At 55.2% G+C, this 17,830-nt stretch overlaps 9 protein-coding genes across 9 annotated transcripts in view; 4 read left to right on the plus strand and 5 right to left on the minus strand.

The window, feature by feature from the left end:
• Nucleotides 1-502: 502 nt before the first annotated feature.
• On the plus strand, nucleotides 503-3,165 carry VDAG_07606 (sulfate permease; the record flags this gene model as incomplete). Its single annotated transcript, XM_009656511.1, has 4 exons — nucleotides 503-750; nucleotides 831-1,552; nucleotides 1,680-2,539; nucleotides 2,590-3,165. 4 exons carry the CDS (start codon nucleotides 503-505, stop codon nucleotides 3,163-3,165), a joined length of 2,406 nt encoding a protein of 801 aa, XP_009654806.1.
• Nucleotides 3,166-3,814: 649 nt separating this feature from the next.
• VDAG_07607 (retinol dehydrogenase) lies at nucleotides 3,815-4,951 on the plus strand (the record flags this gene model as incomplete). The annotated part of the gene is made up of 3 exons (XM_009656512.1): nucleotides 3,815-3,829; nucleotides 3,879-4,624; nucleotides 4,675-4,951. 3 exons carry the CDS (start codon nucleotides 3,815-3,817, stop codon nucleotides 4,949-4,951), a joined length of 1,038 nt encoding a protein of 345 aa, XP_009654807.1.
• A 556-nt stretch (nucleotides 4,952-5,507) lies between these two features.
• VDAG_07608 (exopolygalacturonase) lies at nucleotides 5,508-7,235 on the plus strand (the record flags this gene model as incomplete). Its single annotated transcript, XM_009656513.1, has 7 exons — nucleotides 5,508-6,038; nucleotides 6,093-6,173; nucleotides 6,261-6,323; nucleotides 6,378-6,474; nucleotides 6,529-6,878; nucleotides 6,927-7,028; nucleotides 7,089-7,235. 7 exons carry the CDS (start codon nucleotides 5,508-5,510, stop codon nucleotides 7,233-7,235), a joined length of 1,371 nt encoding a protein of 456 aa, XP_009654808.1.
• A 616-nt stretch (nucleotides 7,236-7,851) lies between these two features.
• On the minus strand, nucleotides 7,852-8,481 carry VDAG_07609 (p-hydroxylaminobenzoate lyase; the record flags this gene model as incomplete). Its single annotated transcript, XM_009656514.1, has 2 exons — nucleotides 7,852-8,314; nucleotides 8,378-8,481. 2 exons carry the CDS (start codon nucleotides 8,479-8,481, stop codon nucleotides 7,852-7,854), a joined length of 567 nt encoding a protein of 188 aa, XP_009654809.1.
• A 794-nt stretch (nucleotides 8,482-9,275) lies between these two features.
• On the plus strand, nucleotides 9,276-9,743 carry VDAG_07610 (uncharacterized protein; the record flags this gene model as incomplete). The annotated part of the gene is made up of 1 exon (XM_009656515.1): nucleotides 9,276-9,743. One exon carries the CDS (start codon nucleotides 9,276-9,278, stop codon nucleotides 9,642-9,644), a length of 369 nt encoding a protein of 122 aa, XP_009654810.1. The 3' UTR covers nucleotides 9,645-9,743.
• A 205-nt stretch (nucleotides 9,744-9,948) lies between these two features.
• On the minus strand, nucleotides 9,949-11,147 carry VDAG_07611 (endoglucanase-6B; the record flags this gene model as incomplete). Its single annotated transcript, XM_009656516.1, has 2 exons — nucleotides 9,949-10,418; nucleotides 10,472-11,147. The coding sequence occupies 2 exons, from the start codon at nucleotides 11,145-11,147 to the stop codon at nucleotides 9,949-9,951; spliced, it is 1,146 nt and encodes a 381-aa protein (XP_009654811.1).
• A 980-nt stretch (nucleotides 11,148-12,127) lies between these two features.
• On the minus strand, nucleotides 12,128-14,024 carry VDAG_07612 (acetylcholinesterase; the record flags this gene model as incomplete). The annotated part of the gene is made up of 4 exons (XM_009656517.1): nucleotides 12,128-12,318; nucleotides 12,371-12,594; nucleotides 12,643-13,814; nucleotides 13,875-14,024. The coding sequence occupies 4 exons, from the start codon at nucleotides 14,022-14,024 to the stop codon at nucleotides 12,128-12,130; spliced, it is 1,737 nt and encodes a 578-aa protein (XP_009654812.1).
• A 985-nt stretch (nucleotides 14,025-15,009) lies between these two features.
• Nucleotides 15,010-16,685, minus strand: VDAG_07613 (uncharacterized protein; the record flags this gene model as incomplete). Its single annotated transcript, XM_009656518.1, has 2 exons — nucleotides 15,010-16,152; nucleotides 16,476-16,685. The coding sequence occupies 2 exons, from the start codon at nucleotides 16,683-16,685 to the stop codon at nucleotides 15,010-15,012; spliced, it is 1,353 nt and encodes a 450-aa protein (XP_009654813.1).
• Nucleotides 16,686-17,552: 867 nt separating this feature from the next.
• Nucleotides 17,553-17,830, minus strand: part of VDAG_07614 (uncharacterized protein) — a gene marked incomplete at both ends in the record, with an annotated part of 1,792 nt that continues 1,514 nt past the window's right edge. Inside the window, one exon of the mRNA XM_009656519.1 lies at nucleotides 17,553-17,670. Coding sequence (XP_009654814.1) covers nucleotides 17,553-17,670 — 118 coding nt within the window. The remainder of the gene's footprint in view (nucleotides 17,671-17,830) is intronic.

A 17,830-nucleotide genomic window follows, 5' to 3' on the forward strand; every position in this document is an offset into this window, starting at 1 on the left:
TGGGACGCGCGCCGCCGTCAGCCTTCGCCTTTACCTTCTCTCGTTGCTTCTGCTAGGTCGGACCGAGGGTGTCTTTCTGCATTATCCCAAGCGTCGGCATGCCCTGTCAAGTCCTTCCCCCCCGTACCTAGTACATGCCATCCACACCATCTCATGGCCCCCCCGATCTCGTCGAAAACACACCCCCTTGCCACCCCCCATCGAAAGATGATCCACTCGTCACCCACTGCCATGACCCTTGGCGATCCGACCAAAGCAAGCCATGCCCATTGCTGGCTGTGACAACTCCGGTGCCTCGAGACTTGGTCTCTTCACATAAAAGGAGCTACCACCGCCCGCTATCTTGGCTGCAATGCCCACGTTCCTCAGCAATCACACCATCGCTCAAGGTTCGCACACCATCGACACGTCGAATTTGCCTTTGGGCTTGCCTTAATTGCCCTGTCGCCGCCTCTGCCAAGACGAGGAGACGCAGTACTGCAGCAGCACAGTCTAAGCCACCATGGCGCCAAGCAAGCTGAGCCGTGGCCTTGCCAAGGCACTATTCATCGATCTCGACTATCGCAAAAACAATGAGCCCAAGGAGGCCGTCCACTCGGCCGCCGAGTCCTTCGAGTCGATCGAGACGTACGAGGAGCGCGAGCCCACCGTCGCCGAGTACCTGTACTACCACCGCCCGACTGCTGCGGGAGGCGTTAGGTACATCAAGAGCCTGTTTCCCTTCTGGCAGTGGATTTTCCACTACAACCTGTACGTAAAGCCTGGTTTTGTATTCATGGGCTCCAGCAATGGGGTGCAAGTTGATTTAGCGACGCTAACACACTGCAAAGGCAATGGCTTCTTGGTGATGTTGTTGCCGGTGTGACTGTCGGCTTCGTCGTCATCCCTCAGGGCATGGCTTACGCCCTTCTGGCGCAGCTCAGCGCTGAGTACGGTCTTTACACTTCGTTCGTCGGTTTCCTGCTGTACTGGGCTTTCGCCACCTCCAAGGATATCACGATCGGAACCGTTGCCGTCATGTCTCAGCTCGTCGGAAATATTGTGCTGCGCGTCCGCGATGATCACCCGCAGTACGCTCCCGAGGACATTGCCAGGTCCCTGGCTCTGATCTCGGGCGCCGTGCTTCTGTTCATCGGCCTCACCCGTCTTGGCTGGATCGTCGAGTTCATTCCATTGGTTGCCATCACCTCCTTCATGACGGGTGCCGCCTTCAGCATTGCCTGCGGACAGGTTCCGGCCCTTCTTGGCATCAGGGGTGTCAACACCCGACAGGCCACCTACCTGGTCATCATCGACACGTTGAAAGCGCTACCAAAGGCCAATATTGGCGCCGCCATGGGTCTGTCGGCGTTGTTCTTGCTGTATCTCATTCGCTGGTTCTGCAGCTTCATGTCGAACAGGCAGCCCAACTGGAAGAAGTTCTGGTTCTTCATCGGCACCCTGCGCATGGCCTTTGTCATTCTGCTGTACATTCTGATCAGCTGGCTCGTCAACCGTAACGTCGACAAGGCCGCCGATGCCAAGTTCCGCATCCTGGGCACCGTTCCTAGCGGTAAGTGATTTCCCAGACGAACCCCACGTGGTGGTGGTGGCTGTGTATCCCCCCTCCCTCCGAGTCCCGGTCAGGGGTGGTACATTGTGGGAGTGAAACTAGTAGACTGACAAGTTGGTGTGCGCAGGTTTCCAACACACCGGTACTCCCAACATTAGTACTGGCCTTATCTCGGCCCTCGCCCCTGATCTGCCCGCTACCATCATCGTTTTGATCATTGAGCACATTGCCATTTCCAAGTCGTTCGGCCGCATCAACAACTATGTCATCGACCCCTCGCAGGAGCTCGTTGCCGTTGGCTTCACCAACCTGTTCGGCCCCTTCCTCGGTGCCTACCCCGCCACCGGCTCTTTCTCCCGTACGGCCATCAAGTCCAAGGCTGGTGTCCGCACGCCCCTGGCTGGTATCTTCACCGCCGTCATCGTCCTCCTGGCTCTCTACGTCCTGACCTCCGTCTTCTTCTACATCCCCATGGCCAGTCTTGCGGGTCTGATTATCCACGCTGTCGGCGATCTTATCACCCCTCCCAATGTTGTCTACCAGTTCTGGGAAGTCTCGCCTCTCGAGGTTGTCATTTTCTTCGGCGGTGTCTTCATCACCATCTTCACCAACATTGAGAATGGCATCTACTTCACGGTTGCCGCTTCGGCCGCTCTCCTGCTCCTTCGCCTCGCCAAGGCCAAGGGCCACTTCATGGGCAAGGTCCGCATCTACCGTGTCACCAAGGATACCGCCGGCAAGGACGTGCCCTTCAATGAGAAGGGCGAGTCCCTCGGAGTGCAGACCCGCGAGGCCTACATCCCTGTGCAGAAGGACGACGGCACCAACCCTGTCATTGACATTCAGTCGCCGTACCCCGGTGTGTTCGTGTACCGCTTCGGCGAAGGTTTCAACTACACCAACTGTGCGCACTACATGGATGTTCTCAGTGCCCACATCTTCAAGGAGACCCGTCGCACCGTTCTGGACAAGTTTGAGAAGCTCGGAGTGAGTACCCTTCTGTGTGTTATGAGTGAACTCTTTACTGACTGAAACAGGATCGTCCCTGGAATGACCCCGGCCCCCGCCGCGGCGCCAAGATTGATCTCAACGACAGCAGGCCAATCCTCCGCGCCATCGTTCTCGACTTTGCCGCCGTCAACAACGTCGATGTCACCTCCATCCAGACCCTCATCGACGTCCGCAACCAGCTCGACCGCTACGCCGACCCCGAGGTCGTCGAGTGGCACTTCGCCAACGTCACCAACCGCTGGACCCGTCGCGCTCTTGCCGTCGCCGGCTTTGGCTACCCCTCCCTCAAGGACGAGCCCAACCTGGGTCGCTGGAAGCCCATCTTCAGCGTCGCCGCCACGGACGCTTCCTCCGAGACGATCGAGCAGAAGGGTCCCGTTGAGCGCACCGCCAGCCGCGACGAGGAGGACGTCATTGCGCCCACGAGGTCTGTTGGCGTGGCTCAGCTCGCCAACCGTGGTGACGGCAAGCTGGCTGCCGTGCAGGGCATGAATAGGCCCTTCTTCCACATTGATGTCGCTGCGGCTGTCGAGAGTGCCACGGCCAACGCCGAGGCCAAGGGTGATGTCTCTGGTCGTTCGTCGCCGACCGAGAAGCAGTGATTTTGGACGTCGTTTGTATAGATTGAGCGGTTCTTGAGATCATTGATACCACCTGTTCTGGAGAGACGGTAGATGTAGCTTGTAATACGCACATGATTTGTGAGCCACGTTTTTGCTGAAACCTCGTCTTATCGGTGACTGAATGCATGGGGAGTGTTCGAGAAGTAACGTAGAGTTTCGGGACACTGAATTCCCACCGAGCTCCCACTACACTGGCATACCGAAGCAGATCTGATGCGGCCCCACACTCGGCCGCATTTGCTCCGGCTAACTGCCGGCCAAGCGACCCACAACGCATCCGAACCAACGGCGGCCCCTGCTTCAATGTCAGCGCGTCATGGAAAGATGATGACGAGACATTGACGCTCTGAACCACGACATGTCGGTGTGATTGAGAAGACATGCGAGTAGCATATAAACCAGAACGCTGAACATATGCGTCTGTTCTTTTCAAATAGAGATGTCCATGTATTCCCTGCGCCTTTCCACTGTCTTGCGACGGACAAGTACCTCAAAACAGCCAGTACAGACAGCAAACCAGCAGAGTGTGACACGCTGTCTCTGCCCTTCCCAGAAGCATTATTCGTCGCCGTCACAGAGCCAGAACCGCAGTTTCCACCAGACTTTGCAGCGAAACGCATTCCCGGCAATGGAGGCAATCAAGGTATGAATGCCCAAGAGGTGCAGTTCGATCCATGCTCAAGTGACTCCAGAACACCATCGGCGAGAACTTTGGCGGCCCTGCCCAGGATCTCTCAACACACCAGTGGTCTCTCAATCAGACACCGGACCTCGCTGGCAAGGTCGCTGTTGTCACAGGAGGCAGTCAGGGCATTGGCTATGGCGTCACCCATACCCTCCTTACACACAACATTGCCAAACTCTACAGTCTATCTACGGATAAGGAGGTTATTGAAGGAGCGAAAGAGGCCATCGCCAGAGAGCTAGGCCAGGAGGTCGCAGATCGTACTCACTTTATCCAGTGCGACCTGTCCGACTGGCCTCGCGTCATGGAGGTTGCCGAGCAGATCAAAAAGGAGAATGACCGGCTTGACATACTTGTGAACAATGCCGGACGTGGCATCATGCCCCATGAGCTGACGGAGTTCGGTGTTGATCGTCAGATGGCCATCAACCACATGGGCCACGTCGTGCTAACGAGCCATCTGTTGCCTCTGATGAAGTCCACTGCGGAAAAGGGCAACACTGTCCGCATCACGGTTCAGGCAAGCAATGCTCACCAGGGTGCGCCGTCGGACATCAAGTTCGAGAGCCTCGAGGAGATCAACGAGGACAAGGGCGCCAACGCCAATTATGGGCGCAGCAAGCTGGCGAACATTCTGTACGCGCGATACTTTGCCAGAAAAATCACGGCCAACGGGCACCCGGACGTTGTCATGAACGCGACGCACCCTGGCTTCGTCAGCACGAAACAGACCAAGGTCGACATCCTTGAGGCGTAAGAAACTTCAAAACTCATGCCTTTGACGACCTCGCTAACCCTTGCAGCTTCCCCTTGGCTGGCTATGGTATGGCTGTTGGCATGGAACCTTTCAAGAAAGATCAGTTTGAAGGTGCTGTGCCGACTGTCTACGCAGCTACAGTCACGAGGGAATCAGGACAGTATCTTTGTCCACCTATTGTGCCCGAAGCTGGCAGCAAGCTGGCGCAGGATGACGAACTGGGGGATCGATTGATGGAGTTGACACGGAAGCTGGTCATGGAGAAGACGAAGCGCAAGTCGGCTGATCAGGGATGCCCGTTCGACGATCTTGTCCTGCATTGAACAAGAAGAAAGGTACAGGGCAGAATTATGACTCAGCCATGCTTGGTAATTTGGCAATAGTGGTAAACATCACGCACAGATGTAGATGGGTGCTATTTGGATAAACCTATGATTTGTTACTTCGACAGTCGTCAAAAGAAGCTTCCCCGCTTGATCCGTCCAAAACCTCCAGTGATGACTTCACGCACCGTCATGCAATAGGGTCACCTCGAGACAGCTGCAGCCAATGTTGTGCAGCGCCGCTAATTCAAGCATGATCGACAAGAGGTGATCATCGCCAACCGTGGGGAACTCTGCCGACGTCCCGAGCTTGACTTCAGCAAGTGAATATTTCCACGTATGGGAGGTTCGGTGAAGCTGGAAGGATTGTTCCAACCGCAATGCACTTATTTCTCGTCAGTTTTTCTCCCGAACAACGTCGATTGTGTGGGGTAATGCGAAACGACTATAAACCTCCAACAATTGCGCGTCATAACGGGCCTGGATGCGAATGGCAAGGCCGGATTGCTATGCCAATTCAAATGACCACAAGTCTCCCTCCGCGAAGTATTCCACGATGATGTTCAGTCCGCAACTCCTTATTGGTCTCTTGAACCTGTCCTGTCTTGCGCTCGCTTCGCCCAATGGTAGTCCTCAGTCCATCCCCAGACGACCGTCAATTGAGGCAGCTCCATACAACACCGGGAGGGCGCTTCCTGTTTCTCCGGCCCGCGATGAAGACCGATATTGCCATGTCCCTGCCAGCTGCAGTCATGGTGGAGATGACGCTCCGCGGATCCTCGCTGCCGTAAAGAAATGTAACAACGGCGGCACCGTGGTTCTCGACAAGGTCTATCGCATCGCCTCTCCCCTAGACCTGACTTTTCTGCAACACATCGACATCATTATAACTGGCGAGATTCATTTTGCGGACGAAGATGTTTACTACTGGGCCGAAAATAGCTTCAAATACAAGTTTCAGAACCAGTCCGTCTTTTGGAAGCTCGGCGGCGAAGACGTCAACATCTACGGTGATCTAGGGAATGACCAGTCGGTCATCGATGGCCACGGCCAAGCCTATTGGGAAGAGATAAGGACAAATAAGAGCGTATGTCGAGCACTGACACTGAATCGAAACTGCTGCTAATCTTGACTGATGCAGCTCTTCCGCCCCATGCTGTTTGCCTTTGATGGCATGCACGGGGCAGTGATGTCTAATCTGCGCATGAGAAATCCGCCCCATGTGAGTAAACAGCAGTTGGCTCTGTACTGTCGCTCCTGCGCAATGGAAGGTTTCCGAAGCCCATCAAAGCTGATTCATTGTATTTAGTGGTTTAATATTATCGCCAACAGCTCCGACATATTGATTAGCGACATGCACCTGAACGCAACGGTAAGCCATCTGCCGAAGTATCGGAACACTAGGGATTTGGCTGATTATACCAAGAGTCTTGATGGGGTCGTGATCGCCAACTCGGATGGTTGGGATACATATCGATCCGATCGTGTCGTGATCCAAGACTCGGTTATTTGGAACACTGACGGTACGGCGAATGCAAATGACACAATCTTGGAAATGCAACTAAAATATCGAACAGATTGCGTCTCCTTCAAGCCGAACAGCACCAATATTGTGATCCAGAATCTTGTTTGCCATGGGTCACACGGAATCAGTGTAGGCTCTCTCGGCCAGTATGCAGGGGAGGTCGACATTGTTGAGGATCTCTACATTTACAATATCTCCATGGCCAATGCGAGTGACGGTGCGCGCATCAAAGTCTGGCCAGGCATCGAGACCTCCTTTCAGACCTTGCTCAATGGTGGAGGAGGGCTCGGTCGTGTCAAGAATGTAACTTGGGACACATTCTACCACGAGAACAACGATCGAGCAATCACAATTACACAGTGTTACGGGCAGAAGAACCAGACTCTGTGCTATGAGCATCCTGTGAGCTTTTACACCCCTGCGTTGATGAAAAGCTGACTGGTGCTTTAGGCAAACCTGACGATTGAGGATATCACGATGAAGAACATGTGGGGGACAACCTCGGAATCACTCGACCCGCAAGCTGGTACATTAGTCTGCAGTTCCCCCGACGTAAGTGATGAACTCGCAATCCCGTGTTACCATGATCTGACCTTTCTGTTTTTCGCTCAGCGCTGCAGCAACATTCGTGCTGAAAATATCACCATTAATGTTCCCAGCGGGAAGCCGCCAGTCTATGCCTGTGTCAACGTTGATGAAGATCTATTGGATTTCACGTGTGTCAAACCTGCAGGTGATAGAGATACATCACAAGGGTAAACTTGGAGAAGCTGGCCATGCCAGATTCACCAATGTTTCCGAACATGACTAGATACAGGGGAATCACTCAGAGTAGCCTTTGTCTCTCTTTTCATATGGGCAGCCACTATCGTCGCAAGACCTCAAGAGCGAAGAGTCTAAACGATACGTATCGTTGGCTCCGATGCCGGTCATACTGGCCATGTGGCTAAGTATGTTTGCGCTAATCTAGCAATTGTAAATATGTGTCATGAAGAAGGTTGCGATGGTGATGGGGAAAGTTGGGCTGTACTTGGTCTGTGAGCTGACAGTAACCAAAAATATTGGGTATCCATTCATAATGACTGGGGCATTGATGGTAAAGAAGATCTGTCTTTGATCAACATTTTAGCTTCAGCGAGCAGTAAGAATCATAAAGAAAGGTCCAACCACGTAGGGCAGAGCCGTGTCCCTACCGAAGCGATATCTCCAAACGAATACCTGGGAAGGATGTCCGTTCCTTGGCCAAACGTTTCCAGAGTGAAATTTCCAGTTTCATTCCGGTACCTTTCATACGCACGAAACGGGTCTTGCGCAATGTATATCGCCATTGTCTCGAGATAACACTACTGTAAATCTCGCGCCACGCGTGCTGAGCTTAGACAGACAGAGGTTGCGGCATCCCGGGCTTTACATTGTAAGAGATGCGGCCAGCAGGGAGGAAGAACAACGCGACCAATGCGCCGCCTCGCACCTCTGGATAGTGGTGTGTGCCCGGCCCAGGGGCAGTCCAACCGGCTGCCTGCCAACCCTGCATGCCCTTCAGCTCCGCCGTCGAATCGATCTGCACAACGCAGTTGATCTCTCCATATGGGTGGGCGTGATACTGGCCAGTATAAACTTCCTGGCTGTCCATGAAGACAGTGGTGATGCTGAAGAACCTGGTCTGGGCTACCGGGTCGGTGATCTTCCCCCGGCGGTACTTTGGGCCATCAAGTTCGGTTTGGGCGACCCATCCCTCCTTAACGCCCTGTTTGATATAGGAGCAAAAGTCTTCGTAGTATGGATTTCCAGGGCCGTACTCCTTATTGAGCCTGGCTTCAAGGTCCTTTCCGGGGGTCCTAATTTCGGAAATGGTTCACCATTAACGTTATCGAAGGCCATTTGGATGAGACACAGCTTACAAGTCTTGGACTTCGTTCAAGAACTCGCTCGCACGCTGTACGAACTTTTGCGCAGTTGGCCACTGTGAAAGGTCGAGAACAGCTGCCTTGTCGACTTGAGACATTCTTTTTCAAAGAGCAGCGAGAGAATGGAAAGGTTACGTAGTAGGAGTCAGTCAAGTTTGTTTGAGACGTGAGTATAAATAGCGCACAGTCGTTTGTTGTCATGAGCAGGCTCTCTTAAATAAGGGATGAGCCTTTCTCTGGATACCATTAGGGTGGCAATGGGTGAGCTCGGAATGTTATCATGGCGGGGGAGTTCCCCTCCAAAATTCGACGCTCTCACCGATCCAACCCGACAGGGTGGCACCCCAACCCCTCGGCATAATGTTTCGGCATCTTTGCGCTCTCCACTGGTGTCCTGGCCTGCGACGTACTCCTACGTCGTATCCGACACGGCGATGGACTAGCTTTATTATAAGACTGCATAGGAGAAAATTAATGTAGGTCAATGCCACTTAGTAAGGCTTGGAGTATTGGGAATATGTTTTGGGAAAAGGCAATTACTTGCGGCTGCATTGTGTATGTTGCGTGGTTTTCAGCTACGGAGGTTGGGATTGTCGTCATCTCGAAAGGATGAGGTGGGACTTCTGTTCCACACGTGATATGAGGCCCCAGCTACTTCAGACCCGACCGCGATTCATTCGACTGACAGTTGAGGAAGCAAGCCATGAATGGATCATACCAAGGTAGAAGCCAGCCAAGACATCCCTGGTTTCCTGGTTTGAGGGGAGAAGACGCCACAGTTGATGTGACACAGCCACAGTATCCATGCACAGCCATTCGTACCAGCTCAAAACTTCTGGCACGTTCTGCAAATCTTCTTCTTCACGACAGAAAAGCCATCAACACCAACACCATGCTCAAGTCATTCGCAGCAGTTCATTTCCGCCACTTCACGCCCACACCCATAATCTCTCGCACTCTGTTTCGAAATATGAGCGACAGCAAGCCAACCGCACCCCTGGCTTTGCCATCCACCGAATCCACCTCGGATGGGTCCACCAACCTCACTCTCGGCGGCACAGTCAGTATGGACGCCCTGGGACCCGTCGTCGTCAACGTCAATGGCACCTTGTCCCGCATCAACAACTGGGCCGAGATGAATGAAATCGAGAGAGAGAACACATTACGCGTCCTCGGCAAACGTAATCGTCAACGGCGCGAAGCCCTCCTGGCGGCTCAGTCTGCTGAAGGGGAGGTCGCCAAGGACTCTGGGAAGGAATGAGAGTCCCCTGTTCACTAGTTTCATGTTCACGACCAGCGACACTTTATTCGATGAATCGACTTTGTAAAATTATCCAAAGACTTCCAATATTCCAACCAATTCTCAAGTAATGAGTACATCGGCCCTGAGTAGGAGTGAAATGGTTGCGTTCTCAAGCCCACAATTTGATTTCAGGACAAGTGAATTCAGCGTTGGACCTCCTCTCTTCGGAAAGATGAAGAGATCGCGCCCAAGACTTCTATAATTCCGAGCAGAATGGCCCTCGTCGCGAACTGTGCGACATAGGACCATATCGACAGCTTGTCTAGACACTCACAGCCGGCTGCAAGGCCACATGCGCGTTCCTGGTCAGCAGCTGCGCATACTCATCAAACCAGGCGCCCGCATTGGGCGCGCCCTCGATGCCGCAGGCGCCGTCACTCTCACCGCCGGGCTTGATCCAGACAATGCTGTCCACGTGCGGGTTCTCCGTCTGCGTCGTCGCGGGCTGCCCGAATCCAGCCTCGACGTTGCACCACTCCCCCCACTCGGCGCGGGCGCCCTGGACGGCTACACGGCCCTGGTCGATGATAAAGCGGGTGGGAAGTCCTTCGGCCTCGAGGTGCGGGACCAGGGAGAGGGCATAGTGGCTCTCGTCGAAGGAGTTGCTGAACTCGGTGTAGGGCTCGGGAGTCGTCGTTGAAAAGGGGTTGTAGTTGGAGACATTGGTCGAGTAGCCGCGGATCTTCGCGTTGGGGCCAGCCTTTGCGACAATGGTGGCAAACTGCTTGGCAGCTGCATCACAGCGTCAGACCTCCTCCGTCATGAGGGTGCAGATGGCGACTTACTCGGTGCCAGGTTGTCATCCCACCCCAGCCATCCGCCGTGGGAGGCGTCAATGTACAGGTGGATATTATCAGCCTGCAACGCGGCGATGGCGTAGGCGATGGCGTCCCTCTGCGGCTCGGCGGCATTGGCGCAGAACTCGATGGCCTGGTTGGTCACCATGTTGCCGACCGCATCGGGCTCCAGAACAATGGCAAAGGTAAGGTCAGAAGCAGCCTGAACTCTCGCAGCAAACTGGTCGACGTATTCTGTCCTGTATCTCGCCAGTCCGTTCTCGGCCAGGCTGAGCTCCCCGGCACTCTCTCCAGCGCTGCAGTCTCTGTCGGGAAGGTTGTACAGCACCAGGCCCACGATCTTTTCCTCGCCCGTCTCTTGCTGGACGGCACGCGCAGATTCGATGGCGCCGTCAATGTCGCCAAGGCTCGCAATGTTGGAGATCCAAACAAAGGTTCCGACAGACTCTTGGACGTACTGGACCTTGCCGGCATTGACATCATCGCCGGCTGCGAGGAAGGCCTCGCGGGTTTCCTCGAGTTTGGCCGTGTAATTTTGGTTGACGAACAGCTGGCGGCCCTCAAATGGGTTGGCATCGGCGTCGTTCTGGCGAGACCAGATGGATGGACGAGCGGATACTGCGCCAGCCGCCGCCAGGGCGCTCAGAATCGAAGAGGTGCGCATTTCGGAATTGGGTAGGTGAGGAGGCTGGAAGACAAGATGAAGTAGTATTATGTTCTGTCAGGAAACCGGAAACAATTCCACGTCCACATGTATCGTTCTTATATGCTGAATGACCGACTGGCAAGGCGGCCTGGCACGTACTGACTTTGTCAAGTGTTTGACACGACCTTCATGAGTGAGTGGTAGCTTCCGGGGCTACATCGTCACCAAATAAAGCTGCACCAGCTACGGAACGTATCTGTTCTTTTCGGTAGATTGCCATAGTGTGATGCTCGGGTGATCATCGCGACCCGGCGCAGATCTCGCGGAGAAGCCTGGCCCGACCGCAACATGGGGAAGCCAAGGCAGCAGAATGCCATGATCAAGTCGGAGATAGATGAGATTGCCGAGACGCCAGGAACATTCAACCGTGGCTCACATGCGACACGCTTCACGAGTCTGACGAAGGCTCGACTCGTCGTTGGCTGGACCAGGTCATCGACTGCCGATCCTCCACTTCAGTACCGGAGGCCACCACCGCAGTGGGGTTGTGATGGAGCATCGCGACCGGAAGATGGTCACGGATGGGATCCCGCCTACCCATCAGTTCGCTGGCGTCATACTTTTGTAGGACCTTTGAAATGATGAATAGTAAGCAGCTAAAGCTTCGTTGCGTAATCTGTGGGCTTCTGAACCGGCGGAAGCTGCCGGGTAATATTAGATTCGTTGTTGGACTATTGAGCTGTATGTCATTAAGCGATGCCATATATGGATCCCCTGAAAACATGCCGTGATTTGTCCCCAATCTTCTACAAGAATCACTCGATCGCATGTTTGATCTCATGACCCACCGTTTCCTCAGCCCGTAAGAGTGCATGCCCGGAGAGGGTATGCTCGAGTTCAACATGGCCAGACAATGCTTGCTCAACGGATACTCATGATTATGTATTAGCATTATTCCAACCCCCTCATCCACTTGTTTTGTCCTGCCTCAAATGAGGTCACATCTGCGGCCTCCATGTACTTCCGAGGTCAAGCTCAATCGGATACTGCGGCCACAAAGCCATGCCCTCGGCACGCCACGTATCGGGCTCAAGACGAACATTGAGCTGATTATCAGACTCGGTCGCATTGAGGAGCATATTCTTCGGCGACGCCAAGTCATAAGTAGGCCACTTCGGGATAAAGTCCACTATTCCATTGTCAGACTCGTCCACGGCTAGCATCAAAGGGGGACCACAAACCGTTAAACGTGTTGGGATCGCCAGTAGCAATGTACGAGACGAGTTTATCCACAATGCCCCTCGAAAGCTCGAGGTGAGAGCTGATGTTCACGACCTGCGGGTTCATGCCGTACATGTTATACCCAGGCGGCAGGTTGAAGAAGTACGTGTACTCGGTGGAATGCGCCGTGAACCCGGGCGTCAGGATGCTGCTGATCGGGATGGAAGTCGGGTTCGTGTCGAACCTGACACTGTCAGTTTTACTGTCAGCCGTATTGCACACAAGCACGTACCTGTAGGTGAAGACGTCGACGCCCTGCTTGGCAAGACTCTCCGCGAAGAACCTCCGCCCGTTGATGATCTGGAAGTCGCCGAAGATGGCGGCCGTGCGCCTGTACTGCGCTCCACAGAGCTGGCCTGCCGCCTTCATGGCGTCGCAGAAGACGTCCTCGCCACTGGCGGCTTTCATGGGCAACGAGTACGGCGGCGACGGCGCGTCCACGGGGTACGCATCGAGGATCTTCTGCAGAACCTCCGGTCGGGCAGCTGGGAAGAAGAGAGCGCCGAGAATGAAGAGGAGCGTTGCGTCATCCTCGATCGGTCCAAAGGACTGCTGGAGCAGCTGAGCCACGAGGAGGCCTTCGTCGCTGTTGGTGCCGCTGATGAAGTTAATGTCGCGGGGGAAACGACCGGCGGCGAGCAGGCTCGGGGACTCGGTGATGAAATCCCCATCGACGGAGGGCCACCACAAGGGCGCAAGGCCTGCCGCCGCGGAGGCCTGCTGGCCGACGTCGTAGAGGGCCTTGTAGTCTACCTCTCGTAGGCAGTCGAGTCTGTCCGCGGCATTGGCACAACTGGTCAGGTTGAGAACAGTGTCGTAGGCCTGCGACACGCGCACCTCGTCGGGAGTCAGGCTATTGGTGCCCAGGCCGCCGGTTCCGCTCACGGCGATGGCGCCACGGAACAGACCGGAAGCACCGTTTCCTCCGTAGGCAAGGAGCTGGTGGGTGATGGACATTGCGCCAGCCGACTGTCCCCAGAGCGTCACCTTGTCAGGATCGCCACCGAACGCGGCAATGTTCTCCCGAATCCAGCGCAGAGCAAGATGCTGGTCCTTGAGACCGAGGTTCGTGATGCCAGCAGCCGTGGCATCAGGACCTCCAGGAAAACCGAGGAAGCCCAGACGATAGTTAAGCGTGATTGTGATGATCGGAAGCTCGTTTTCCATGCTCGCTTTCACGACATAGGATGTGTTTGTGTTGCCGTCAGGCCCGAAACCAGCTGAAAAGCTACCTCCATGGATCCAGACCGCAACGGGCAGCTTGTCACCAGGTGCCGTACGGGCTGGACGGAGAATATTGAGGTTGAGGCAGTCATCGCTGTACGTGAACCCTGCGTCGGCGAAAGCAGTCGGGTTGGGTGTGGTCGGGCAGAGTGCGCCGTAAGACGCCGCAGATTTCACGCCCTCCCAAGAATCAGTCAAGGACTGAGGGTTACGAAGACGAGAAGCCTTTGCATAGCGTACACCCCAAAAAGCCTCCTGATCGAACTCGCGGATGCGGACACCAGTGTATGTACCATTGAGCGTTGTGGCTTTGGGTGTCGAAAGACAGGCGGCCAATGCCAGGTCCAATACCGCGCAAATGGCGAAAAGTGACGGGAGGACTCGAACCATTCTCGCGGGTTAGGAAAGTGATTATGTTTCAAACTGAGTACCTCAACCATGGTGGTATAACGGGCGCCATGCGCACGCCTTTAATAACATCTGCCAGCTCAGGAGAAACGAGAACAACCGAGCCCGACGCATCTAGATCGAGCTCCACGTGGGGATGGTGGCAGCATCGGACCGCAACCCCAGCCAGCGGAATTCCAGCCTCACGGTCGGGCTAATGCAGCTTCGCTCATCCACGGATCTGGATCCTACGTGTTGTCTTCATCACGCACCGACGTCGGTCCGCCGGGACATGGTCCTCGCGTGGGGCGCGATAGTCGAGCTACCAGGCGCGGGCCACGAGGTGCTGCCATCTGCGGAACTTTTGTGAGTGACTAGGGAACCCTTGCTCAAGCTTGGGAATCCTTTGGAGGGGGCAGTATTCAAGCGAGGGGCCTCGTGGCGGTCGCCTGAGTTGCCTGGGTGTCGCGACAGGGTTGTCAGCAGCTTGCCGCAGATGCCTCATGCTCGATTGAGATGTTGCGCCCGTGAGGCGCGGCTAGTGCTCCGAACCACTAGGCATGGCGAGCCGCTGCTGCCGTGATGTCTCATGCGGCTCCGAGTGCGATCCGGCCGATTGCGACGGACTTGGTGGAGGGCAATGAAGCCGCGGATTCACGGTGACGCGAACCAAGTGGAGAGGAAAGTTGAGGGCTCGCCCACTGTTCATGAGGAGCTGAGGCAAGTTGCTCATTATCACGGCTGATTATGAAGGATCGCCAGGCACTTCCCAATCCTCTGGGCATGGCGGCCGCCCTGCAGCAGAAGGATCATGCACGTTACTCAAAGCAGAGGCGGAACAGGACGATCCGTCACCGAGGGATCAGAATCCAAAGTCAAGTTATCAAGCTTGATCTCTCGTTTGTAGGGACCGTGCGATCAAAGTCAGCCGCTTTTCATTCCATGTTACCTAGGGGGGTTCTGAAGACACCAGATGCGCGCGCCCAGGCTACTGACCGCGGCGACCACCTCTCCCGAAAACAAAGTCGTGATGCTCTCCCTGCCCGAACACGAAACCCGCCCGTTGACTGCACGGCACAGGAGCTGAAGCCATGGGCTGGTTCCTGGTCGATCTGGCCGATTTGCGGGCGGGCTCCGTTGCATCGCCGGCAAACATGCGCTTGTTGTTTCCTTTTCGCGGCGCATCAATTTTCGGTCTCGGAGCCGCTGTCGCCTGCACAACGTCCCATTCGCAAGAGAGGACCTTGAATTGGACTTGGAGGGGTCGACTGTGCCGGTGTCGAGTGGTGGTGCTCTCGACAGCGTATCGGCGAAAGCTCTTTTGGATCCAGTCGAGAGTCTCGAACACGCGCGACTGGACGAGCCAGTCATCCTGGTCGCGAGCAATCTCAAAATACGTTCGACCGCTACTTGTGAACTTCGGGCTTTCCTGATATGCCTTTCGAGTAGGTATGCTTTGCACCGGCGGAACCACTTGGCCATCTGGAGAAATTCCGGTGACAGGCTTCCGATCGAGGTTGCTCAACTGCCCCGCGGCTTCATTGGCTTCCTTTCGCAATATCAAATAGTCGATGAGATAGAATGTCTCCAGGTTGGGACAGTGCCGGGCAAGGAACTGGTAGGCGTGGATAGGGTGGTTCTTGGTCGTCTCACGCATGTGCGAACCGCCACAAGCTTCACACAGCAAGACCACCGTCTCCCACTTGTGGCAGTACCTGACGGCCAGATGGCGAATTTTGTCGAGACCTGGACACTGAAAGTCGTGTGATATGCGGCACCCACTGTAGAAGAGATCCGATGGGAGGTAGTCGAGGCAAACGATGTCCTGGGCGTGAGAGGTCAGGGCGATGGGCTGCCCGTTGACCTCGAGTGTACGCGGGTCCCGAAGAAGACGCTGGACCACACGCTTGGCCTCGCTGCAGGTGTTGGAAAGGGTGTCGAGGACCTTTGCGAGGGCGACATAATGTGAGTTGTCGGCTTTAGGATTCGGAAATATGGGAGCGAGGTGTGCTCTGACAAGGAGGAAACGACGGGACCCTTGGATGACTCGGGCGAGGACGTGGCCCTGGTCGTCGTTGGGCACAATCTTGAGAAAGTGCATGCCAGGCTCGAATATGGCAGCCTCCCATATCTGGAGGCGAATCTCCACTGGAAATACAGAGAATGGTGTAAAGTACTGTGCCCCTGATGGGTTGTGGTACGCCTGCCGTGCCACTCACGCAGCAGAACGGATTCACTCACCCTCAGTCAGTCATCCGCCTTCTGCGTTCAATAGCCTGGCAATAATGAGTGTTATTCAGTACCATCACCCTGATTCCTTCGGATGAGTCTCGCCGATCAAGCGCGCTTTCGATCCACCCTATAGCTCCTGGCAATGAGGCTGGTCAGTCTCTTGGACAGCTGCTATGGTGTCTGCTGCACCCAGCCCATATTGAAGGAGGTCATCGATCGAACCTCTGCGCTGACGGTTATCTTTGCAGATATATTCTTCTGCTTCTCAGGATCCGTTGAGGGACCTGGTAGCTTGCGACACTTCACTGTTGCTGCCCGGGCGTGGTGTCCGTCAATATCAACAACCACAAGACTAGATGCCGGAGAACCAGAAACGGCTTCAGGTCCAGCAGCGTCGATAACGAACGAAACACTGCGTGACGAATGGCCCATGCTGGCGGCCTATTCGGATCCAGTGCAATGATCCCTGGGCCATGTCACCACCTTGCTCGCCCGTTTGAATACCTCCACGGCCCAAGCCCTTGGTCAGAAAAGCGAGCAAACCGATGGGCGTGAAGTCGCTGCGCCTCAGCCTCAACGAACGACGTACCCCTATGCATCCTCGACCCTTCTCGAAGACACTGCAGAATGTTCGGGCATTTGCGGCACCAAAGATCCTAGCGTACCGAGACGGCCGACAGGCCTGCACAGGGTCTCAGGGTCCAAGAACCGGTGCATTGACAGCATCGTGTCTTCTGGTCCCGACAGTGTCCAGACCCTTTATCGTGGAAACTGCCGAGGACATTCGACTTCAAATGCCCGGTGAAGCCGAACATTCCGGCCGCCGACCAAGGGGGCGCGTTGCGAGCATTTTAGTCGAAAAAAAAAGAAGCCCACCCACGCGAATGCGCCGCGGCCCTCCGCCCCTCCCCCTTTTTATACATTCGAATGCGACAGTTCGGCGCCGACCTGCTGGACAGGGGTAACCCGAACGCGCGCTGCCAGCCCAGCGGTGCAGCCTTTTTGCGATCCAGAGTCGCACCCGTTTCTTGTCTCATAAGCTTCGGTCGTGGCCCAATAAAGCTCGTACTGTATTGGCAAGGTTATCGCTCCCTGACCGGGGCTGCGTGGGGAAGAACCCGAAGGCGTCTCAAGGGTCCTGCTCGCTTGACTCGCGAATCGAGTTGTGGTCCAGTGATAGTTGCCCGTCACAATCACGAAAGCGACAAGATGCGCAAAGGGCATGCGAGCCAGAGGTTTAGTTATCTGAGTAGAAATCGTGCAGACTAAAATTACGCGAACCCGAGATGCGAAACGCGTCTAGGGTGTATTAGGCGGGAGGGTCGCCGGCAGCGTCGGACGCGGAGGCTTTTCTTGTGGGCGCGCGCCCCGGTACACGGGATTTGGATGCCCCCCCTCGGCCCCCCGGATTTCACCCCTTTTTAAGTGTAGCAAGCGGACACTGTCACAAGGATCTGTACTTTTGTTCTCGAATGTCATGAATTAAATAGGATGAGGTATGATTGTGGCAGATGCTATGGTATGCACGTCCCTAGATGGATTAAGTACTTGGGAAAAGTCGTTATACGTACGCCGCG

The sequence above is a fragment of the Verticillium dahliae genome, genomic scaffold, assembly GCF_000150675.1.
Source record: "Verticillium dahliae VdLs.17 supercont1.17 genomic scaffold, whole genome shotgun sequence".
In the NCBI taxonomy this organism is placed as follows: Eukaryota; Fungi; Ascomycota; class Sordariomycetes; order Glomerellales; family Plectosphaerellaceae; genus Verticillium; species Verticillium dahliae.